Source organism: Labeo rohita, chromosome 3 (genome assembly GCF_022985175.1).
Source record: "Labeo rohita strain BAU-BD-2019 chromosome 3, IGBB_LRoh.1.0, whole genome shotgun sequence".
Classification (NCBI taxonomy): Eukaryota; Metazoa; Chordata; class Actinopteri; order Cypriniformes; family Cyprinidae; genus Labeo; species Labeo rohita.
This window is the reverse complement of record NC_066871.1, coordinates 21,085,091-21,111,131: the sequence shown is the minus strand read 5'-3', so window position 1 is coordinate 21,111,131 and position 26,041 is coordinate 21,085,091. Positions and strand designations below refer to the sequence as shown.

The following is a 26,041-nucleotide window of genomic DNA, read 5'->3' as shown; positions in this document are numbered from 1 at the left end:
CGCGATGGGATCACCCATCCCAATCTAAATCAAATGATTTGCCACACAAGCTCCAGAGTCCTGACACGAATCAAATGATTCGCGATACGCAAAGTTCCACTCTAAAGGTCATTGCACACTGAGTCCGAAATTTTCGTATGCGTTTCCCGTTTTTTTTTTTTTTCCTGTCCTATCAAAATGCTTGCTACGGATGCGAAAACGCAGAAAATCAAACCTGATCCAAACATTATGACGGACGAAAGTTTTGGACGCAATGTGTAAACTCGATTGACACAACAGGAGGTCGTATTTATTTTTTAAAGTGCAAAAGTTTCAGACAGAAATTTTGGACTCAGAGTATAATGACCTTTAGTCAAATTATTTGTGATCCAACTGGAGCACTTCGAAATAGTGAATCACTGTGCAACACAGTGGTTTAACAGATTTGGAGTTTCCAAAAGCTCCATTTCACTCATCACTACGTGCTTTTTAAAATCGGTAAAAGCGATGACGAAATTTTAAAAAATTAATGTTTTTTTTTATTTGATCTGGTTTTTGCCCATTAATCGCTTGAAATGAATGATCAAAGTCACAAGTTTGAATCAATCGGAGCCGTTCCAGCATAAATGACTCAATTGATTTGGTTCATTTGTTCCTCTTTTCGCATCTTCAGCCATGTTTACACGACACTGTCAGTAATACTACTTGCTTAGCTCAATTGTTTTCTGACATTAACTGAAATAAGCAAAAAAAATGTTTTTTATATTGCTTGAATTTTGCGTGAAAAGATATATGATTATTGACAAAATTAAACACTTATTTCATAAACACATCGTCTTTCAATAATTCAAGCACTTTTCAACTACCTCTTCAAAAATATGGCTATTTTCAAAGGTTTCCCAGGCCTTAAATTTCAAAAAGTCAATTTGAAGTACTTCAAGCACCTTGTACGAACCCTGTGATTAATACAAATTCCTACGACTTCATTTTTGCAAAAATTGTACATATTTTACGCGTTCCCCAATTCGAATTGTATGAATGACCTACACCTAACCCCGCCCCTAAACCTACCCGTAACTGGGGTCTAGACAAATCGTACAAAATCGTACGAGTGAGAACAAAATGACTGGTCATTGGTAGCACTGATATTTTTAGGCAAACAGTACAGTACAGTACCGTGCCCCCCTCACAGAATGCAATGCAATGACCAAAAATGACCAAAAAATTGAAGTGATAGGAGAATCTCTGTCCACACACACAACAAAAACGTACATATACGCATTCCAGTCGCTATCACACACCCTGTCCCACAGGACTGACAGATGGAGGGGCAGAAGAGAGCTACAGAACTGGGGCGGCCTCTCTGTCCATTCCCTCTCTCTCTCCTGCTGTCTATTGTGCAGCGGATGGGCTGTAAGTCTATCTCCTGCTAATTGCCACAGTGGTTCAAACACAAAGTCTGCCGCTGAAACAGTACCCAACAGGGTGTTGTATAGTGAGTAAAATTTACAATGTGTTACATTTCTCCTTCAGCATACATCAGGGAGGAGGGAGGGCGCATGTCTACCGCATCAGTCAGAAACGAAATGTTAAAAGACACACACACAAAAACGCAGTTTTTTTGGGGTCTAGAAGGCAAGGCTACAATTCAGAAACACCTTTTGGCTGCTTGTGACCACTGATGATTTACAAACGGGCTCTAATTTGACATCTGTGTGGCAAAACAGTTATTTTTCTGAGGGCACTACTGACTTTGGTGACCATTTGTGACCATTTAAACAGGAATTTGTGTGTTGAAGATTTGAAACAGCATTCATCACAATGGAAACCTCAAAAACTGTGTTTCCTCATTGAAATACGGTTCATCCCACCTCTGCTGAGAAAAAGGAGTCACGTAACTTTAAAAGTTGCAGTATATGATACAACTTCTAAAGGAGTCCCAGGAGCTGTTATGAAAGGTTTGTATTGCACAGGAGAAAGACAATGGTGTGAATGCTATTAAGACTCTCCACAAGTACAATGAGATAAAACATGTCTTATACTTCCTGTGCAACATGAGCCAATTGTTGTCCATCAAAGAAACTTCAGAGAAACAGACTATCACTATTTAATCTGCTAAATTCATGCAAATTCTAAACCTACCAACAACTTTTGCAAATGGAGCGCTTTGTAACTATATACAGCTTTTTGTTCCATTTTTTCCACAATAATTAGACTGACACACAATAATATGGAACAGATTCTGTGACCGCAGGAGTGCATCTAAAATGGGGCTTGGTAAAAACATCACCACACAACTGTTCTTATTCCATGGTGTTTGACATTTAAAATCACTTTCTTCTCCCCGTCTCCAGATGCAGTTTAATTATGGGAACTTGCATCAAAACCCCGTTCCTCCTCGTTCCGTTTCGACAAACTGTCGTGCTTTTCATCAATGCTTTTATTAGGAAAACAAGATGTGGCTGATTGCTTGGTGGCATAGGCCAATTTAATTTAAGGAACAGACAAAGCATAATTAGTTTGGTCTTGTAAAACATGTCAATGCTATTCTGGCTAAATAACTATCATCTGTATAATTATCAAATAGCATACATGTCATTCAATCACTTCTTTTATGCAAACCTCAATGACCGCACACATTGACAGAAACGGTCCACTCATGTATATAAATGAATGGAAGAAATAACACGCTCAATAGTCATACCTTCAGCTATCATCTCACAAACAGTAGCACATGATACTAACACCACCGAGATCATTGTTTTAATTTCCAGGGAATGCAGAAAATGATAAATTGCATGCAGTATAAGATGAATTGGATAAGTATGTCAAATGTGTACATGTACACAAAAAAGAAGATTTTGGTCATTTAAAATATACGTTATTCAAAATACACATTTTATCAATTCACACTTTCCTGGAAATCAAGCCCATGACCTTAGCGTTTTTAGTGCTGTGCTCTATTGATTGAGCTACAGGGATCATTGTTGGTCATTTTTTAATTTGAAATATGTCATTAAAGCATAATATCAGCTAACAATGTTTCTTCATCCAAGTCTAATAGCAGCTTCAATCGCACTGCTGGATGTAGCTGCAAGGGAGTGTTGCTAAAATGGATTCCAAGTGAAATGACTTGCCTTAAAGGGACTTTGATATAGTTCAAAAAAATGAATGCCAAGCTCTGTCATGAAACTGTAGATGACAATGTTAAACTACTAGCACAAGCTGATTGGTTGAGCTTGCTGCTTTACAGTTAAATGGCTGGTTAGCATTCTGGTTAGCATTTTGTAGCACACCCTCCCTTCAAACCCTCCATATCCCCACTTCCATATCGGCGTATGTATTAGCAGGAGCAGCAGCAATAATCTACAACAACAGCAATTCTGTCATTAATTACTCATTTTGTTCCAAACCCAAAAGACCTTCGTTCATCTTCAGAACACAACTTAAGATATTTTTGATGAAATCCAAGAGCTTTCTAACCCTGCATTGACAGCAATGCAACTACCATGTTGGAGGCCCAGAAAGGTAGTAATAAGATTGTTAAAATAGTCCATGTGACATCAGTGGTTCAACCTTCATTTTATGAAGCTACAAAAATACTTTCTGTGAACAAAGAAAATAAAAATAACTAATTTATTTTCTTCAGTGTCAGTCTTTGACACACATTCACAACAGTACCACAACACATGCGTGTGCATTTCTATGCTTGCAAACTAGTTGCAAACGTCAGAACGCTCTCCATATACAATGTTCTCCATATAGTGGACTTTTATGGTGGCCGCGAGTTTGAACTTCCAAAATGCAGTTTCAATGCAGCTTCAAAGGTCTCTAAACAATCCTTGCCGAGGAAGCAGGTCTTATCTAGCAAAATGTTCTGCAAGTTTCTAAAAAAAAAAAAAAACAGCAACAACAATTTATATATTTTTTAACCTCAAATGCTTGTCTTGTCTAGGTCCGCGTGAACTCTGTGCGCTCCGATTCAGTACAGTTAGGGTAGGTCAAAAACACACTTTATTTTTTTACCTCCAACTTCAAAATCATCCTACATCACTGCAGAAGTACCCACCCAGTGTTCACAAAGTGAACATGCCAAGTAGGTCAAACGCCCTTTACAAAAAAGGTAAAACAGTGATGTACGATGGTTACGAAGTTGGAGGAGAAAATGAGATGGGTGTTTTCGACCCACCCTAACTGTCCTGACCCGGAATAAACAGAGTACATGCAGAGCTAGACGAGCATTTGAGGTTAAAACGTATATAAATTGTAAGAAAATAACTGACTGTTTCGCTAGATAAGATCTATCTTCCTCGCCTGGGAGCCCTTTGAAGCCGCATTTAAACTGCATTTTGGAAGTTCAAACTCGTGGCCACCATAGAAGTCCACTATATGGAAAAAATTCCTAAATATTTTTTCCTCAAGAAACAGAGGAAAGACATGAACATCTTGGATGACAAGGGGGTGAGTAAATTATCTGTAATTTTTTGTTCTGGAAGTGAACTTCTCATTTAACCTTGTCCTTACTACCTTTCTAGGCCTTAATTTTAATTTGTGTTCTGAAGATGAACGAAGGTCTTATGGGTTTGGAACGACGTGAGGGTGAGTAATTAATGAATTTTTTTTTTCTAGGTGAACTATCCCTTTAACATTGTCATATTACCATGCTAAAATCTTCCCGAGAGTTGTCCTGATAGAAATGTAATCAAATACACATGTACAACAATAAAACCTAGTCACAACTTTACCTAAACTAGATTTAACTCCTATACAGGCCTATACAGATCCTAATTTCAAACATCCTCTGAATTTTTACAGTTCTCGGTTAAGATTCTCCAGAGACCTTAAAATAACCCAACCGATTTGACCAACAGCAGATGATGTTCACATGAATTCTGAAAACTCCAACATTCAATGGTTCAGCGAAAATGTGAAATGTTTTGGAAGGCGGCCATTTGTGAAAATATTCTGTAATAAAGAAAGAAATGCAAACCCCTAGAGGTGTTGCAAAACTCACAAATTCTCTTCTTATTAAAAATGTTTTTAAAACAAATTAAGCGGGAGAACTTTATGTTCTATGTTCATGTACTTTTAATTAATTGTAAATTAGAACAACAACAGAAAAAATCATCTTGCAGTGTGGTTTCATGCTTCTACGGCTTTTTAAACTGTCATGAACTATTGCATATAATTAATTCAGTTTTACTTTGAAGAATGTTTCAACTGTTTTCACCACATTGGACGCCATTCTCTCTTCCAAAATATCTTCTTTTTTGTCCCACAGAAGAAGCTCATACAGGTTTGGAACAAAATAAGGATGAGATGATGACAGAATTATTGTTTTTGAGTCAACTATCCCTTTAAGGAATGCATGGTCTGCCTCAAAGACAATCACAGTCTATGCTTATCTTCTCAAGGACACTACTTGTGAAGCGAAGATAAACTCAAGGAGTTAAACATAAAGCCTTTAAGACGGCATAACAGCCCACCGGATGCCTGCGGCGACAGCGGTCCACCACACTGTGCTCAACCAAGAACTATTAGGACTGGTAGCCCCGTTTCCATGCTCAAATCAATGGTGGAATATTTCATGCAAGTTGCTTGTTGAATGGCTTTCCCTCTACTGGTGTTATGAGGATTGTAAAGCGAGGCTGAGATTATAAAAAGGGGCTCCGTATGAGTTGTAATCATATCGGTTTACAGCAAACACACACAGCGTGGAGCCACACTTTTACGTGCTTTATAAAGCTGACAAGCTTTCCCTCACGCGCTATCATTCCTTTTAAAGTTCAACCATTTTTCTGCCTCCCTCTGTTCCATATGAAGCTGTTTCTCATTAAGGATTAAACAGAGAGTTAGGTTCTCCATTCCCATAATTAAGACATTCCTAAAATCAGTCTCTCCTCTTAAACCCCTTGGTCTATCCCTCCTCTTTCCCAGTAGCAAGGCATTCCACAGATCCGATACCTAGTCCCTATCATCTCAAGGTGTGAGAGATTGTGGCTTATGTACTTTAGTCCGTGTGTTTTGTTAAGAATGGCGCTCTTGTGTTTTTGACCTCCCCTCTTTGACCCTTTTGTCTTACTGCGAAATCCAATTTCAGGCCTCAGTAAGCCTCTCTGATCCCAAATACTGAAGAAATTACTGCATTCACACTTTTAAGCTGGTCACCTTCGAACACGCCCATAATGCTGCGAGACCTGACACATCAATCAAAGGCGCTGCCCCCTTATCCGATCCGTGCTCTCACCTACGACCCCTGACTTCTGACCTCTAGCCTGTCTGCCACGGTGGGTGCTGTTGAGGGCGGATCCACAAGACGGGGGCTAATTAGGTCAGATTGCGGCGAACTGCGCATTACTGCCAAAATTGGAAACACATGCTGCGGCCCACAGTGGGAGTGAGAGAGAGAACACCAGGAAAGAGGTAATGGTGGCGCTGGGGAAGAAAATGGGGGTAATGTAAGGTGGAGCGGTGGGGTTCACAAGGTGCGGTAATGAAGGAGATCTGTGAAACTGATGCACATGAGCGGGTACAGAGAGGAAAAATTGATTTGATGAATGAATGACACCTCTTTGAGGCCATAAATTTAACCTCGGGCTCAGGAGAGCGTCTGTGGACAGCATACTGGTTTCCTTGACAGCTCCGCTATTTTCAATAATTGCTATAATGGCTATGTAACAGATTGTAATTGCTTTGATATTTGAGGTTTGAGGCGGGATATCCATTTCCATGGAAATAAATCTGATGTAGGCACACGCTATGAACAAGAGACACAAAGAAAACAAAAATATATTGCAAGCAAAATAATTACTCAAAAACTTTTCCAAAGTTTGAAAGAGGAATTGATTAACATTTAAATGATTTAATAATAAATAATATTTTTACAAATAAACAAGTATTTTTACATTTGTTTGTTACATGTATTATTAATATTACAAATGTAATATTATTTATATTAAATGTGTTTATTTTTAAATAAAATGATGTACTGTTATTTTAATAGTGTTTTTAATATTTTTAATTACTAGTCTTATTGTTATATAATGATTATTACTATAATATTTTCTTATTTATTTTATTGTTTTCATTGTAATTTTTATTTTTTTAAATAGTATAATACATTTGAGTTAATAACTAAAACTAAGTGTTACTTTAAATAAAATTACATTAACTGAAATTAAATAAAATTAAAAACAACACATTTCTCATTTTTATTTAGTTTAACTTGGTGTATTAAAATAAGTAAAACAAAGTAAAACTTAATGTTAAAACAAAAACAACAAAATTACTAAAACAAACTACAAAAAATCTGGTAACACTTCACAATAAGGTTCCATTAGTTAATGTTAGTTAATGTATTAACTAACATGAACAAGCAATGAACAATACATTAATAGTTTTTATTAATCTTTATTATTAGTTATTGAAAATACAGGGGCCCATTGTTAGTTCTGTGCATTAACTAATGCTAACAAGCAAAGCTTTTGATTTTAATAATGCATTAGTAAATGTAGAAGTATAGTTCATTCTTAGCTCATGTTAACTAATGTTAAGTAATAAACCTGAAAACTATAACAGCATATTAGTGATACTAAAATAACACTGGTATAGTGATAATAATAAGCTTCTATTTATTGAGTGTCTTTCGCAAAGCTCAAGGTCGTATTACGTGAGAAGGATTGTCTCTTATCTGCTGTATGGTTTCGGCATCTGAAAGATGTCCAATTTCGTCACGAGTTCTTGTCTGTGACTCAATGACAGTGACGTGCGGTGTGGTCCTTGTGCGATGAGCTGCCCTGTTATCTGTGTTTAGGGTGTAGGGTGGTTTTTGTCTTTCACAAAAACAAGTAATGCTGGTTCACACTACTGCTTAATAAGACCTGATATGCAGAAATGTATTTTTATCCTTCAACGATAAGGTGTCAGGGCTCTCTGTGCGCGTGCGTGCATGTGTGCGTTAAGTCATTCGAGTGTGAGTGTGTGAAAGAACTTTTGTACCTCCGTTTGAGTTTGTCCCTTCTTTCCCTTTCTACCTTTGTTCGCCTGTCATCTCGCTCAATACCTCAGTGACTCCTCGCTCTCAATCATTCTCTGTTCCTGTGGCTCTCTCTCATTCTCACTCCTTCACCAATACGCCCTGGGGTTGAAATATCTAAGTGCATACGAAACAAGTTCAGACAAAACCAGAGAGACAGAATAGTGTTAAGGAGGTAAAGACTGGGAGTGAATGACACTAAATGCCAAGAGGGAGGTACGGCGTCAGGAGAGGACAGGAGCAAAGATACGAGGGGGCCGGACCACATTTTAGACCTCACTGAGCTTTGTATTTGTGTATTATGTGTTTGTGTGTGTGTGCGCTCACCTGTGTTTGTGTGTGTTAAATATGAAGTTCCACACCGGCTCCCCGTTCCTCATTTGAAAACCTCTTTTCTGTACCCCTCGCTTTCTCTTATTCTCTTCCCCATCTCTCTCATCCCCTAACTCTTTCAGGGACAGTCTCACAGGGGCAGGGTTGTAACAGAACACTTCTCTCTTTTGTCCCCTTTCTTTTCCTTATCCTTTCATCTTTTTAAACTTTCTGGGGAAATGGGTTTTGGTGGGATGGAAATTTCTGCTAGGTGAAAGGAGGGGAGAACGAGAGATGGAGAACCAGAGAAGGCAATATACATCTCCTGCTATAAAAACCAAGGGCTGGTTGGCGGTACACGCTGTAAAAAAATCTCCACAGGAAATTGCTTTAACAAATTGCCCCCTAATTCAAGAGGTGCACAGTCCTGAAATCATTCAGACCACCATAAACCGAGATGAAATAAATGAAATTCTGCTGTCCGCTACTTTCCGTTACAGTTATTAACAGCTAAAAGGTCTTAAGGTGTATGATGCACTTGCTTGGGGTGATTAATTTGGACTTAAACTCAATTAAACGACACTAAATCAGTTGCCCAGACAGTCTACCCATTACATTTAAGCCGTTTTCAACTCTCTTTTTTTGGTTTTCATTATGAGAACTCTCAACACCCACCGCCAGCAGATGGTCCTCGTCCTTTTTTTCCTCCACCATAATGTCTTCTTTCACTCTGTCCATTCCTCTTCTTCTAAACCAGCCCTCTTTCACTCCCACTGGCTGTTGTCCCCTCACCGCCTTTCATGAAGATACCTTACCGCACGACTTCAGCACTCAAACCTCCTCGGCGCGGGAATTTCTGCATCCACGTAACGAACTTTTTTTCAAACTTCCAGATTTAACGTCTCTCGTTTATAGCTCAACACAGCGGTTTGTGGTCTGACTGCTGGAAAAGCAGAGCTGACGTTCATACACGCAGTGTCAGAGGTGTATTATTGCTCTGGTTGTTCGTGCCAATCCTCCAGAAACTCGCGCTGAGACTACAAGGCGCGTTTTAAACAGATAAAGTTAAGCGTGGAAATTCATCTCGACGTGGACCCTCTCAGACTGGACTTTGGAGATGATATGGGAGACCTCTGCAGTCTGAACTATGTGAATCGAGCGCTCTTCTGGAAATTTCGTTAATTTTTGCGTGAGACTGACGGACTGGAGAATCAATGTGGTGTTCGCCGAAGATACGTGTGGCCCGAAACTCACCTAAACGGTAGGTGCTAACGTTACGTGCGTTTAAACACACGTTTTTTAAATAAACATGTTGGCGTACAGGTATCACGTCAGTTAATCATACGCTTCCGATAACATCTAAAGTGGTGTATTGACAAATACGGTTTATTTGGGTTCATTTTCGCAACAGTTAACGTAATGTGAGGCAGGTGTTGATCGAGTCGTTGACAGGTTGTCAAGCATTGGAATTAGCCGAACGTAAATGAATCGTTCATTTGAATCGAATCTTTATCGGATGAACCGGTTCGCAAAATAATTCGTTTAGATTGCGTCACTCAGTGAGCCGAGTCTCTTTCTATACAATGTAGTACGAAAACAGCTGGTTTTAATCGCATTTTATTAAAACACCCTTTCCAGTCAGGTGACACAAGTATTGCAAATTATATTTAGATAGGCTAAATTATGTTTTAACGACCTGAACCATGACTGCAACAGTCTGGAACAAATCACAATAAATGTTTGTATTAAAAAACAATTGAAACTTCAATTAAACTATAATAAAACAGCAATTTGTTTGGACACGTACATTTTGCTGAACCGGTTAGTAGAGCATGTAATATGAGATCCGTTATCACGTACAGTAATTTAAACAGCGGTTTTGTTTTGTTTTTGTTTTGTTTTTTATCTGAAGCCATTTTTTTTTTCCAGAGAACCGATTCATAAAAATAAGTTGGACTCCCGTAATAATAACACCAGTCGGAATTAAAACGATCGTGAGAAGCGCTTCCCCCCGGGCCTCGAAAGAGATGACTGAGAACTATTTTGGCGAAAGACCAAGTATGTTTGATCTCATATTTTTCAACACTAGCCGCTAGCGACTCGACAAAACTGGAACTGTAATTGCAGTGAACGGTGCTGCTGTCCCGTCACTCGCGTACAGTGTGCGGTTAAATCGACGCGAATTCGGGTCTATTGTCAATTCAGGTGTTGACCAGGTGTTGACCAGGTGTTTGCGTGTCGCGGTCAGTAATTAATTTTGACCTTTGTTTACCTATCTACCTGTGCATCTCTGAAGTCAGTCCAGCATGCTGTTTAAAATACGTAGTAGTAATAAGTAGGTGTGTTTTTGTTTTTGCATTTATGTTTCGTTCGAATGAATGACAGATAAACCAAATCGTTTTGTTGTGTAATCTTATATGGGCTATCCTTTGGAGGAAGTCTTGAAAAAACAAACTCCTGTAGATGTACATACGAGAGTAGCAGTTTGTCAGTGTTAATGTGTTTACACAGTAAAGGAATTAAAGGGTGGGCGCTGGCAGCCATTAAACAATAATTAACACACATGCACATCCTGTCAGTCACCTGCCCAGCTAGCCTATAAAAACCGAAACGAAAACAGAAGCTCACAACCTTTGTTTACTACATAATGAATGTTTATGTAACTGTTTTGTCACTTCTGTAACACATAAAGCGTTAGGGGAAGCCACTGAGACAGAACAAGTGAGAATAAACCTACAGGTAGCCTATTTATGAGAGATGTGAACTTCTCCTCCAATTATCCAGTCAGGATCCAAAGTTCTTTTTAAGAATGTGTCTGAGAATGGGTCGCTCAGTGTGCGGTAGCTATTTTCAGATGTGTTTAAGCTACTGATTTAAACACATCACCTCTGATCAGAAACATCTGTTCAGTATGCTGATTTTTTATGTAAATGTAAAAATTATTTTATGAGAAAGGGTTTAAGTTTGCCTTGAAATAATCCCTGTCTTCCAAGAATTTTTTTTCTTCTTTTTTCCACGGAAGGAATTTGTGCAGCATCTTTTTAGGAAAGAGGATGTCTTTTTCTCTCTCTTTCTTTTTTTAGACTAATATTAAAGGTCAAATAAATTTTTACCTTTTTGTTTTCTTTTACCCAAGGGGTTTATTTAAAATTCATAATTTAGTTTTACACAACCATTGTAAACCATCTGACTGACCCTTAATCAGGGTGTTTTTTCACTTGTAGCTTTAAGACTTCAATGTAAACTTTACATATCTAAATATATTATGTGATTTGCCCTGCCCCATCCTTCAATTAAAATTCACTTCCAGAATAAAATTTTCATGATAATTTACTCACCTCCATGTCATCCAAGATGTTCATGTCTTTCTTTCTTCAGTCGAAAAGAAATTAAGGTTTTTGAGGAAAACGTTCCTGTTTTATTTTCTCCGTATAGTGGACTTCAATGGGGATCAACAGGTTGAAAGTCAAAACTGCAGTTTCAGTGCAGCTTCAAATGACTCTACACGATTCCAGCCAAGGAATAAGGGTCTTATCTAGTATAATGATTGGTTGTTTTCTAAAAAATTAAAAATGTATATACTTTTTAACCACTTGTCGTGAACTGCCTTAAGTAATCACGTTGGAAAGGTCACACGTGGTTAGTTCTAGGGAAGGGCGAAAAACTACATTTCATTTTGTCCTGCAACTTCAAAATCATCTGACATCATTGTTTTACATTTTTTGTAAAGGGCGTTTGACTTTCTTTGCACATTTGCTTTCTAAACACTGAGTCGGTACTTCCGCCTATGTCACACGTGACCTTTCTAAGGTGATTATGTAATATGTGATGTCGAGCTAGTGCGAGACAAGTATTTGTTGTTAAAAAGTATATACTTTTTTATGTTTTTTTTTTTTTTTTTTTTTTTTAAGAAAATGACAGATTGTTTCACTAGATAACACCCTTATTCCTCAGCTGGAATCATGTAGAGCCCTTTGAAGCTGCATTGAAACTGCAATTTGGAACTTCAACCCATTGATCTCCACTGAAGTTCACTATGTGGAGAAAACCCTGAAATGTTTTTCTCAAAAACCTTAATTTATTTTCGACTGAAGAAAGAAAGACATGAACATCTTGGATAACATGGGGGTGTGCAAATTACCAGGAAATTTTTGTTCTGGAAGTGCCTTACTTACTTTAATGCCTTACTGCAATGTCTGCGATAAAGACATATTATACAAATGCACTCTTTCTTTACTTTTAAATCATTTAAAAAACTCTTCTTTATTATTTGAATGGAATTGAGCTAGACGGATTGCTAAACACTGAGTTCCAACGTATAAATGGAGCTGGTCATGTGTTTATAGTTTCAACTGTCTAATAAGAAATTTGTGCAAGCTGGAAGCCAGTATTGCAGTTCGGTTCAAAGTCTTTTTTGGACTGGATGAAAAGTTCAGAAAGTTATAATAAAAACAAATATAAAAGATATTAATGTAAATATAAAGTTATGAAATTAGATTTCGTCATGACCTGTTTAACTTGATTTTAAACCTGTGTCTGTATGTTTCATTTTCTATCCGATTCTTCGTGGCTTAATATGGGAGTTCAGACTGTGCTGCGTTGGACGCTTATGGCCGAGTGTATAGGGTGAGTGGGACGATGGGAAAATTCCAAAATTGTCAGTCATGTCAAGTCTGAACAGGGGGATTGTAGAAAGTCTATCGTGAGTCACGCTTTTGTTCGGATTGCAGAGGATAAATAATAAAGGCCATACATTTGCAATAATTGATTTGTCAGGCTTGTTAGTGTGACAGCATGAAGTGGTAGTGAATCCTCTGGCTGGTTTCCAGTAAAAAATCTTAGAAAGAGGTTATTTACAAAGTTTTCGGTGACGTGATGCTGAGAATAGAACGTGGTGGGAGAGCCAAAGTGTTTGTCTAAGGTGGCTTTTGTCTAGAAGATCACAGATTACGCTTGTCATAGGGGTGGGAGGTGTGGGTCAGATCAAAGATATGTGTGGATGTGTGTGCACAGGTTCCTGTGAGGTAGAGTGTGTAAGATCGGGTTAAACATGCGGGTTCATTGTGTTCAGGAGCTCTGCGTTTTTTTACGTGAGGCCGCAGGCTCATTTTTGAGCTGTGCATAAGGTGAGGAGAGAAAGTGCAGGGCTACTCTGGATGGCAGAGTTTGTGAAGCATGTCATTGCTGCAAATGTAGCGCGCTGATAAAGTGGTTCTGCATGTTGCACAGCGTCTACAGATATGCCTCCTGCACGTGTGTCTGCCTGCCTACTGTTTTTGTTCCCCTTCCAAAGTAAACATACGCATTAACCAGCAAGTCCTTCCTCTCAGGTCACACACATATACACGTACTACACCCTTTTCTCTTAGGTGATCGCACACACACACTGCCTTTAACCAAGAAAAATGGTTTTGTTTTCACTTCTGGTAATAAGTCATTTTGGGGGGCAATGCACGTTTTTGTACATTTTATGCTATAAAAATGCAGCTCATACATAAATTATTCAAAACAGGTAACACTTTACAATAAGGTTCCATTAGTTAATGTGAGTTAATGTATTAACTAACATGAACAAACAATGAACAGTACATTTATTACAGTATTTATTCATCTTTGTTGATGTTAGTTAATAAAAATACAGTTGTCCATTGTCAGGTCATGTTAATAGTTCAGAGTGCATTAACTAATGTTAACAAGCACAATTTTTGATTTTAATAATGCATTGGTAAATGCTGAAATTAACCTTAACTAAGATTAATACATGCTGTAGACAGGGTTCGTACAAGGTGCTTAAAGTGCTCGAATTTGACTTTTTGACATTTAAGGCTTTCAAAACCCTTGAAAGTAGCAATACTCCTAAAGAGGTACTTGAAAAGTGCTTGAATTGTTGACAGTGTATCTATGAAATAAGTGTTTTCACACAAAATCAACAGAATTATAAAGACATACTTTTTTGCCTAATTCAGTTAATGTCATAAAACTATCAAGCTAAAACAGTAGTAGTACTGACAGTGTCGTGTAAATATGGCTGAAGACGCAAAAAGAGAAACAGATGAACCAAATCAGTTGAGCGAGTCATTAAAGCTGGAACCACTCTGATTAATTCAAACTTGTGACTTCTTTTAATTTCAAGCCATTCGCTAGCAAAAATTAAAAGAGCCATTCATTTTCGAATTTTAACGTTGCTTGTAATGATTTTTAAACCCATTTGAAAATCAAGGTGTCGCAACATGTTTCGAAGCGATCTTTTCGATTAGAATTGCGAATCATATGATTCAGATCGGGCCTTCAAATTGCGTATCATTTGATGAATCATTTGATTAGGTCAGGGGCTAGGTGCATAAACTTCACAAAGCCTCTATGTTAAGACAGTGTCTTAAGAACTAGTCTGACCAGCTAGCAGTTACTCAAGGGGTAATCAGTCTTATTTTTTGGATTCAACTTAGACAAATCTACATTTTTATGTAGTTGAATTAAAAAAATTATGACCAGTCTTAAAGAAAAAAAAAATAGCTGTTTAAATCTTAAGACTAGACCTTTTATGCAACCAGCCCCACGACTTCAGAGCGGGTTCTTGAATCATTCCGTGAACTGAATGATCCGTGCTCTGGATCTGAAATGATGGTTTATGAATCATTGTTCAGATTGGAACCTGGAAACATGGATCGCAAAACATTTGATTCAGATCAGGATTTCGGTGCGGATTTACAAATCTTTTTTTCTGATTTTTTTTCTTAAACAGTAGAAAACATCATAAGTGAGATCTCTGATTGAAGTCCTTGAAAATCAAAAGAGTAGTGGTTGAAAAGGACTTGAAAGTCCTGAAATTTTATTTTACAGTATCTGTATGAACGCTGTGTAGAAGTATTATTCATTCTTGGTTCATGTTAACTAAAGTAGTTAACTAATGTTAACTAATGAACCTTATTGTAAAGCGTTAGCTTGAAACCTTTTCATTTATGAAACAAACCCTTGTGTTTCACGGTCTCTTAAAACATTCAAAAATGTACATTTTTTTTAATAAATAAAAATGTTTGTAAAAAAAATAATGATTTGTTTTTTTTTAAGAATCCATATTGTTCCTATTATATTAGGTATCTTAGCTACTATGTACTTACAATTCAGTTAATCATTTGATACAATGCACTTGCTTGTATTTTTTAAAAATACCTGCATGTAATTACATCTGTAAGTAATTTCTGTAATTACATAATTTATAATTACTCTGTTCACCCATACCTTACACTTTATCTCACCCTTACACCTACCCATACCACCAAACCTGTCCCTAACCCTAACCTGTATCCCACATTAATAGCAGCAAAAGTGTTTTGCAATACAGTATGAGCACAGTAAGTACATTGTACTTATTTTTTTATGTAAATACATAGTAGTTAAAGCCACCTAATATAAAGTGAGACCTTATTATCATTAACTATTTTAAATGTATTTTAATATAGATTCATATGTATGCAGATGTGATAAGGATCATAAAGATCAATTTTTGTTTTATTTAAGGGTCAAGATTTGCATACACTGAATAAATAAGCTTTGCATTGATGTATGATTTTTTAGGATAGGACCATATTTGGCTGAGATACAACTATTTGAAAAACTGGAATGTGAGGGTGCAAAAAAAAAAAAAAATACATAAAATAAAATCAGAGAAAATGTATAGCAATGTATATAACTAATCAAATATTAAGTTTTGATATATTTACAGTAGGAAATGTACAAAATATTTCATGTAACATGATCTTTACTTAATATCATAATGATTTTTGGCATAAAAGAAACACAAAATAAACGGAATTAAAAAAAAACACTTTTTCAGTTAATGTCATAAAACTATCAAAACTATCAAACTAACTATTTGCTGGTTACACAACATGACATTTTTAGAGTCATTCAATTTAAACTTTTCTTAAAAATTGAGAAAAAGATTTTCAAAACCATATGAAACCAATTTGCCTTGTTTAAACAAGATTTTTCCTTTATTGGACTCATTTGTCATTTACATTTTAATCTGAACGTAGTCTAAATATTGTGAAACAATATCTAAATATTGATTCTTCCATGCGGTCATATGTAACTTAATTTCAGCTGTCAGCAACATGGATTTGGTCACTCTTGTTTTGATATTGTAGCATTTTGCAGTTTGTGAGACAGTACACTGTAAAAAATAAAAAAACAACTTGTTGAGTCAGCTTAAAATAATTTGTTACCCTGCTGCCTTACAATGTTAAGTTCAGTCAACTAAAATAAGTTTAGTCAACTTGAAATGTTAAGTTGTACTAAGTAACAACTTAGATATTTGTGTTTGCTAAACTTAACAGATGGGTAAGTAACCCAGCTGCCTTAAAATTTTAAATTGATTCAACTCAAATATCTAAGTTTTAAATTTAACATTTCAAGTTGAATAAACTTTTTTTGAGTTGACTGAACTTAAAATTTTAAGGCAGCCAGGTTACAAATTATTTTAAGTTGACTTAGCAAATTGTTTTTTACAGTGTATGAAGGTGTGTCAGATGCATAAAATATGATTCTGTCATTAGCGGCTGTGAAAGAACAAGACTATAAATCTCTCTGCAGTAATACCTGCAGTATTCATCCTATCCACAGCCCCGTTAAGCAAGTATATTTGCATTTAAAAGATGACAGAGCCTCATTTGCACATAGCACACCTGTTCCTGTGTTGAACGTAAACAGGAAGTAAGCACTTATACATCTAGTGCTCCGTGTCCCAGCATGCATACGTATGGACTTGGTGGCATTCTTTCCCTGCTTGTGACCGCAGGCTCAGTTGAGCATTGTGTATGAGTGTGTTCGTTTTGCTTGAGTGTTATTAGAAAACAGAGTCCGGGGCGGGGTGCTGTTATTATGAGTGTCACAAGTGGTGATTTTGCACTTCACACACAACCTTCCTGTCCACCCACTCTCTCCCTATGAGCCTAATGATTATCTCTTCTCAAGCAAACAGTCACTTGACTCTGTGTACACTGGCTTCACTCGTCCTCGGCCCCCTCCTTCATTTTAGAGTGTCCCGCCTGGGGAAACCCAGAAGGAGTTTTCTCTGTCAAAGCCACATCACTGACATTCTGAGAATTCTTTTTTTCTTGAACTCTCTTCCTCTCTAAATGCCTCTCCCGCCCTCATCTCTCAGCACAACAACAACAGGATTGGTGAGTGATTTACACCTGGCCTTAACATTGGACGGACGGCATCCCTAACTGTATCATCAACAAGACGACACACTCTAGTTCAGTTTGGTCACATTGTTCTCGTCAGATACACTACCAGTCAAAAGTTTTTGAACAGTAAGATTTAGTAAGGTTTCTTAAGGTTTTTTAAAGAAGTCTCTTCTGCTCACCAAGACTGCATTTATTTGATCCAAAGTACAACAAAAACAGGAAAATTGTTTAAATAACTGCTTTCTATTTGAAAATTGAAAATTCATTTTAAAATTTAATTTATTCCTGTGATCAAAGTTAAATTTTCAACATCATTACGCCGGTCTTCAGTGTCACATGATCTTTCAGAAATAACTCTAATATGCTGATTTGCTGTTTAAGAAACATTGTTATTATTGTTGTTATCAAGTTGAGTATGTTTTTTCAGGATTCTTTGATGAATAGAAAGATGCAAAGATCAGCATTTATCAGAAATAAAAAGCTTTTGTAACACTATACCATTCAAAAGCCATACCATTTTACCATTTGGGGGGGGGAAGAAATTATAGAAATTAATACTTTTATTCAGCAAGGATGCTTTAAAATGATCAAAAGTGATGATAAATGTACGATCTGATAAAATGTTACAATAGATTTCTATTTCAGATAAATGCTGTTATTCTGAACTTTCTATTCATTTAAGAAACCTGAAAAAAAAAACTTACTCAGCAACATAACTTAGTTTTCAACATAAGAATAATAACAATAATAATAATAAATGGTTTTTGAGCAGCAAATCAGAATATTATAGTGATTTCTGAAGGATCATGTGACTGGAGTAATGATGCTAAAAATTCAGCTATGAAATCAAATTACATTTAATAAATGTAATAAATTACATTTTAAAATATATTCAAATAGAAAGCAGAAATATTTCACAATTTTACTGTTATCGCTGTACTTTGGTTCAAATAAATGCAGGCTTGGTGAGCAGAAGAGACTTCTTTAAAAAAACATAAAAATCGTACTGTTCAAAAACTTTTGACTGGCAGTGTACTTGCTTAAAAAAGCAGATTTTATAAATTTTTTTATAAATTTTTTTGAGTTTTTGTTGCTGTTAAGAGCATCACACCTCTCGTCTTACACACTTTATGTAGTTTGCACTCATTTCTGAAGGATCATGTGACACTAAAGGAATAAATCACAATAATAAATTACATTTTAAAATATATTAACATATACATTTTTTAAATATTAATACAATACTGTATTTGTGATTCCTTAAATGCAACCTTAAGGAGCGTAAGAGATATTTTAAGTAAAAAAAAAAGGAAAAAATCTTACTTTGTGTAATGTGACAAAAAAAAAAAACCTCACAAATACCAAAGATGAGGCACATTTATAATTTTTGATGTGGTGGTTTTGCTTCCACCTGGTGGTTGACAGTATGAGTGTTTCCTCATTGAGTGCTGAAAGTAAAAGGAAGAGAGTTTATCATCCGTCAGTGTAGTTTTACTCTGACCCCCACTAAATAAACATATAAATCACCACCACTGGGCCAGTAACCACCCAGGAGCTTGTCTTAGGTAGAAGTTCTGCTGAACTTTGGCGTTCCTGTCAATAAATAACCTAAATCTCTGAGGTATTCTCAGTACTGCTGAGAGTCGTGTTACAGAAGTGTTTGAATATGGGATCATCAGGTCAAACGTATGGAAAAAGGATAAAGCACGACCAATATAAATGTACAAAAAAAGATCATGAAAGAACATGAAACGAGCATTTTTTTGAGGCCCAAAGCAACATCACCTTCTTCTACGGTAAAGTTGCATCTTTTTGTTTCCCTCAGTCATGCACAAAATCTGTGAAATTTACAACCTTTTCCACACATACCAGAGTTGTTTGTGGTCTCCTGTGAAACTAGGCCAGCACCAGACCAACACTGTTGGTGGTTTTTTCAAACGGAGCTTTGCCAGACGTTGGCTAGCCGGTGACTTCATGTCTGTGACGACCAACCAGAGCGGCTCCACTCTCCCTCTGCACAGAGACATGAATCTGCTGCTTGCAATTTTGCATCTTTTTTCCACTAGCATATGCCAAAGCTATAAAGCTATAGTTTTACAGTTTAAGGCTTATTTTACCTTATTTTTATGAGCTGGCATTGAGCCTGTTCTTTTGAAAACCTGTTTCCGCCTCAATTGTGAACGGTAATTGTGAATTTTATCTCCCAATTGTGATTTTATATCTTGCAATGTGACTTTATTTCTAATTTTCGAGTCAGCATAAAATGAAATTCACCCTGTGTATTTTTCAAATGCACATTGTTGTATTTTTCAAATGCATTTATTTTTATCCTTTTCCAGACATTTAGTCCTTACTTACAATCAAGAATTTGCATTAAGATTTGCCTCTATCCAGTCAACAACTGTTAGAAAAGAATTAAACCCGCCTACAATTTTTTTTTCTTTTCGATAATCAGTTACATTTAGATGTATGTAACAATACAAAAGATTGCTACTTCTGTTACATAATTATATTAAATTTTGTCTCACAGTTAAAAGTTCACACAAAAATTAAAATTCTGTCATAATTGCTTACCCTCATGTCGTTCCAAACCCATAAGACCTTTGTACATCTTCGGAAACACAAATATAAATACAGCTGCAAGCAGCGATTACCGGGGTTCAACAGCTTGAACATTTAAGCATGAAAGGGAAAAGACATGGCATATTATTTAGCAAGGCTGTACCCACCTAAATCAATGATTTAAAAAGCATTTGTAGTAAATCCAGGTAATTTACTGTAGAAATATAATGTTTTTTAATGTTTATGCATGCTTGTTTGGAATCATTTATTGCATGTGCTTAGCAGGTTTCGTGACGTTTTGAGGTTTTTCTTTGGGCTTTATAGGATTTTGGGTAAATCTGGACATGCCCCTTTTCTAAACGACCCCGTTTTAAAATGTATGAAATGTTTTGATAATTATTGGCCTAGAGAGTCCAGAGAATTGTATTGCAGTGTTTTTTTCCAGAGCAAAAAACCTAGGACTAGTTTGCAAAAGTAGGTTCTCAAAAATTTAAGAAACGATTTGATTGACAGCAGTGGTTCTAGAGGCAAAGCGTTCCGCAATGAGGAGTTCTATCCTATGATATGAATATTATGTATTTGTGCAAAAACCATGCCCTTGAAAAATGCAGTATCGCCCCCCAGTAGCAAATTTCTTTCAAATTTCTCTCAGAAATTTTTTTTGTCTCTTGTCTAACAGGTGCTCAAACTTCATTGCCAGTGGTGGCCATGTATTTTGAGATACACAAATCCCCTTTCGGACCAAGACTGTGCACACCGAATTTAATGTTGATAGGACAAATGGTTGTGCAGTTACAGCCATTTTTATGTTTTTCCCTCTTATAGCACTACTATGTGGCCAAGCTCTGCATTTTTTTTCCCTGTGACCTCAGATTGAGCTCTTACATAAGTGCTCTGGTTCAGTGAAGATTTCTCATTCCATTCAGGAGTTTAGGATGTTTACTAAAAGTGGCCCTGTCCCTTTGTGACAATGAGTCAAAAGTTTAACATTATTAATATTCACTCTCCAGAGAATCTTTTTGCACTGGTTTGCAAAAGTTCGTTTTTCAAAAAGTGTGAAATATCCGAAAATTTAGTTTTGTCCGACGTGAGCCAAGGATTCCAACGACATGGGACACTTGAGCCTGGGACTGACGGTTTAGTAGTTCTGAGCGATTTCGTACTTTTGATCGCTGTAGCGCTCCCGTCAGGTTAATTGAGGCGAGCCTTGGTCACATTGTAGGCATTGTGAGTACTACCACCCCTCCAAGTTTCAAGTCTCTATGACTTACGGTTTGGTCTGCATGATCAGTTTTATGTGGATATGATATTTATGAGTTTTTCACTGATTTGTGACCATTCTAACAATTACAATCAGGTTTCAGTGCTATGCGCTTGAGCCCTAAATATTTTTGCTGAAATCTGAGAGCTTTCTGACCCTGCATAGACATCAAAGCAACTGACACATTCAAGGCCCAGAAAGGTAGCAAGAACATCATAAAAATAGTTCATGTACCATCAGTGGTTCAACTGTAATTTTATGAAGCTACGAGAATACTTTTTGCGTGCAAAGAAAACAAAACCTAACGACGATTTCTTCTCTTCCGTGTCAATCTTTAATGTGCATTCAGGAGAGTACGGAAGAGTTTGAGAGTTCGATGTGCGTTCTGAAGAGAAGAAATTGTTGAACACGTTATTTTGTTGTCTTTGTGCACAAAAAGTATTCTCGTAGCTTTATGAAATTGAGGTTGAACCACTGATGTCACATGGACTATTTTATCGATGTCCTTATTACCTACCTGGGCCTTGAACATGTCAGTTGCATTGCTGTATATGCAAGGTCAGAAAGCTCTCAGATTTCATCAAAAATATCTTCATTTGCATTCCAAAAATGAATGAAGGTCTCATGGGTTTGGAACAAAATGAGGTTGTTTAATTAATGACAGAATTTTCATTTTGGGTGAAACTATCCCTTTAAATGTTTACATTTTGTTCCTAAAATTCTAAACATTCTGAAGTAAATATTTATGATGTCAGCATATGATGTCCACTGTCCTGCTCTTCATCCACATGCTAATTCTTGTCTGTTTTATCAACTTATAGTTGACACGTCTTGGGAGTGATGCACTGGCTTCCCCTGGTTGCCATGGTGATCGCCTCGGCCCTGCCTTTCCCTCAAAGTCCTGTGCCCAGGCTTGTTGCCGCGACGATAGAGCCTGGCAGAAACAACAGCAACAGCAGCAGCGTCCCGACAACCAACATCAGCATGCCGACCAACTCATCAGTGGACAACGACTCCCACAACGCTGTTTCTCTCAATAACTACAGCACACATGACAAAGCTCCTCACAGAACAGTCGACAAGCAGAGCACATTTGAGGAGGACCATATATTCAAAGGTAGAGCAAACCAAGAGAATCTTCTAACAGAAGACATTTTTGTCAGTAACACAAAGCAGGACTACACAGGTGGAGGTAGGACTACCGGAGCAGATGCCTCCAGGCCGCATGATCCTAGGAAATACAAATCACAAAAAATACTGGCGGGAAAAGCCAGTTCCGAAATCAATGATATTCTTAACGACTATCAGCTTGAACGTAGCCAGTTTCATGAAGAAAGCAGTATTGAGGAAGCGACTTTGCTTAAAGAGGACAGGAATGCAAGAAGTAAACTGAAAGACGGGCCTCTTGAAGGTCCGAAGCTCTCTCTCCAGAGCTCTCCAGTACAGGAACATCTGGACGAAGCTCCAACAGAAAAGGAACCAGGCTTTGGGTTTGATGACATAGGCCTACGAGAAGAAGATCAGCTGCTTTTGCTGGATGCCCATCCACGGGTACTTTTCTCCCCAGCCCTTTCCCCACCCAAACACCCACCTTTGCTCCTAATGCTGGAGTTGGGCTTATTGGCCGATGACGTTGAGGACGAGGAAAGCCACATGATGGATGCTACCACATCCGGTCACGGAGGCGACAAAGAATCATACAGGAACTTACTCTTGGGTCTGTCTGATTCTGACGGCCACGCTCCAAGCGTCCGCCGCAAGCGGCAAGCCGTCCACAGCACTGGCATCGAACGCTCCGTTTGCGAGGCTGAAAGCGGGTGGGTGACCAACAAGAAAACCGCGGTGGACTTTCGGAGTAACACCGTCACTATTCTAGAAGAGATCCAGACCCAAACTGGACCACTCAAGCAGTATTTCTACGAAACAAAGTGCCGTAAGCCAGATCCGAATAGGAAAGGTGAAGTGCAGGCGGTGGAGGGTGCCGGCTGCTTGGGGGTGGATAAGAAACACTGGATGAGCAGGTGCGAAACCAAACAGTCGTACGTACGTGCGCTCGCCTCGGATGAAAACAAGAGGATAGGATGGAGGTGGATCCGTATCGACTCCTCTTGCGTTTGCGTGCTGCTCACTAGAGGAACGTACTACACTGAGAAGAAGTTGGAGAGAGAGCGAGAGCGAGAAGGCAGAAGGTACAGATAGCTTGGATTGTCCGAACAAAGGATTGACACGGAGTTGAAAGACCATGTGAATAAAAGAGCGTTTTAGGGACTATATCCGTTCTGGTCCACTGCGAGGGGGATATTACTTTTCCAGATGTTCCTGCATCTCACTTGACAAAACCTTATCGCTGTACCTCAGTGTCCCGCTGAGGGATAGTCATGAAAATCTCCCTCATGTTGCTCAAAACCTGTATGATTTATTTTCTTCTTTTAAACACAAATGAACACAGTGGTAAGATTTGTGGACACTAAGTCACTCTTAAACATTAAATTTCATTGCATTAGATACTGAATATCAAACCTATATTTTACTCCCGCCCATGTCATCCAAGATGTTCATGTCTTTCTTTCTGCAGTCGAAAAGAAGTGAAGGTTTTTCAGGAAAACATTTCAGATTTTTCTCCATATAGTGGACTTCAACAGAGATCAGTGGGTTGAAGATCCAAATTGCAGTTTCAATGCAGCTTCAAAGGTCAAGAAATAAGGGTCTTATCTAGCGAAACCATTGGTCATTTTCTAAAACAAAAAAAAACAAAAATTGATATACTTTTTAACCACAAATGCTCATCTTGCACTAGGTTGATGCATTATGTAGTCATGTTGGAAAGGTCATGGGTAAAATATGTGGGAGTCAAAAAACTTTACAAAAAACAAAACAAAAAAGCAATTTGGACCTTCAACCTGCTGATCCCCATTGAAGTCCACTATATGGAGAAAAATCCTGGAATGTTTTCCTCAAAAACCTTAATTTCCTTCGACTGAAGGAAGAAAGACATGATCATCTTGGATGACACAGGGGTGAGTAAATCATCAGGAAATTTTTATTCTGGAGGTGAACTAATCCTTTAAGGAACGGAAGCTCCTATCCGTGAATGGAGAAATACTGAAACCCTAGAAAATAATGGCCAAACTCACAATTGACGCTTAGCAAACAGCTTGTTTGACAGGTGATCTGACCAATCACAACGCCGAATCCGCCGTTCTGTCCGACAAACAAATCAGACAGGAGAGTAGATTAACTACAGTGGACTTAAACTTGAAACATTGTTTATTGACGTCTTTCCTAGGTTGAAATAAAATATGTTGTGATGTTCATTCATGTTTTTTTCATGCTTTAAGTAAAGAAGAAAAGAGGATCGGTTCACGTGTCATTGATCTAATAAGAAAACACGATCGTCAGGACACATTAAAGAGCCACAAAACCGTATTTATTGTTTGAATTTCTTGAAAATGACAACCAGTTGTTTAATACCAGAAGTAACCTGCTCTGTCCTGTCTGTCGCCTTTTTGTCAGTTTCCTCTGTGATCCACGATTTATTTTTCACTGTGTCACTGTGATGTGTAGTGTAAGAGTGGTATTGTTTGTCGGACATAGGCATAGCAACAGTAACGAATGTGGGCGGATTTTTGCGAACGGTCAATTAAATGGCATATTTCAGCAAACAAATCTGCTATGAACTGTCGCTTTAATGCCGTTTCTTAAGCTAAAATAGCGGTAAAAAAAGCTTATATTTAAGGTTGGTCCTGCCCATGTGCCGTCTTAAGCGCGAGTCTCATATATTATGTGTGAAACAATAATAAATTACTAGAGCTGCCATTTTTGTATGTTGTAGTTTTGGCCATTTATAACAATACAAGTAAACTGTCTTTGGTAATACACAGACGATACCCCAAGTCTTCTCAAGTCATTTGAGAATGAGGTTAATTCACATTTTTTTCTAGGTGCGTTCACTGTAACTTATTGGGTGTTTCATGAAACAGTATACGGGTTTGAAGTGATATGAGGTGACGATGAGTTCCTCCACTCTGCTGTCATTCCTTCGGTCCATATCCACGTCTCACTAGGCCAGTGTGTAAACTCACACAAACAACAAAACCTCAATACCAAGATGGATTTTTTTCATACTTTTTTCGTATATTGTTGCATTTGTTTTATTGTATCTATAGTATACAGACAATAAGTTATTACTTTTGAGTTAGTATGTAAGCGTACTTGATATTAATATATTTCTTTATAAATGTACAATATGTGAAACATATACATCATGCGAATATATGTGTATTTATAATAACCACAAACTGATCAGCAGAATTTGCCTCTTCGGTTTCAGTGTCAGCTACGATTTGACTCGTGTACTGTTCCCTCAGCAAATGTTACAGAAATACAGTCAAAAAATGAGCGTTGGATGAACTGTAGTCCAATTCCCTGGTTACTGTATTAGAAAGCTGTGGAAGTCAGTACACAGGTTTTAATGTCATTTTTCACATGGAGTCATTGTAATAAAGTATTATGTAATCTTTGTAAGGTAGATACTTTTGTATATGATTTTTTTTTTACAAAGTAGATGGAAGAGCGAGAGGGGCTTTAGTGAAATACAAAATGGAATATATGAATATATGATTGTAGCTCTATTTGTTTTTGTAATAAAAAAAGGAAGTACTTTGATTTGCATTCGTGGAATTGTAACAGATCTCAACATGT

General features: G+C 37.4%; 2 protein-coding genes across 2 annotated transcripts in view; one reads left to right on the top strand and one right to left on the bottom strand.

The window, feature by feature from the left end:
* slc1a9 (solute carrier family 1 member 9) overlaps positions 1-9,137 on the bottom strand; it is a 45,268-nt gene extending 36,131 nt beyond the window's left edge. The window contains exon 1 of the mRNA XM_051106244.1: positions 9,002-9,137. The gene's annotated coding sequence lies outside the window, so the exon portion shown is untranslated. The remainder of the gene's footprint in view (positions 1-9,001) is intronic.
* Positions 9,138-9,491: 354 nt separating this feature from the next.
* Positions 9,492-25,975, top strand: LOC127163168 (uncharacterized). Its single transcript, XM_051106260.1, has 2 exons — positions 9,492-9,587; positions 22,162-25,975. Exon 2 carries the CDS (start codon positions 22,181-22,183, stop codon positions 23,537-23,539), a length of 1,359 nt encoding a protein of 452 aa, XP_050962217.1. The 5' UTR covers positions 9,492-9,587; positions 22,162-22,180; the 3' UTR covers positions 23,540-25,975.
* The last annotated feature ends 66 nt before the right edge of the window (positions 25,976-26,041 follow it).

Excerpts from the sequence above, each read along its gene's own strand:
- LOC127163168 (XM_051106260.1), top strand. The coding sequence starts at position 22,181 with ATGCACTGGCTTCCCCTGGTTGCCATGGTGATCGCCTCGGCCCTGCCT.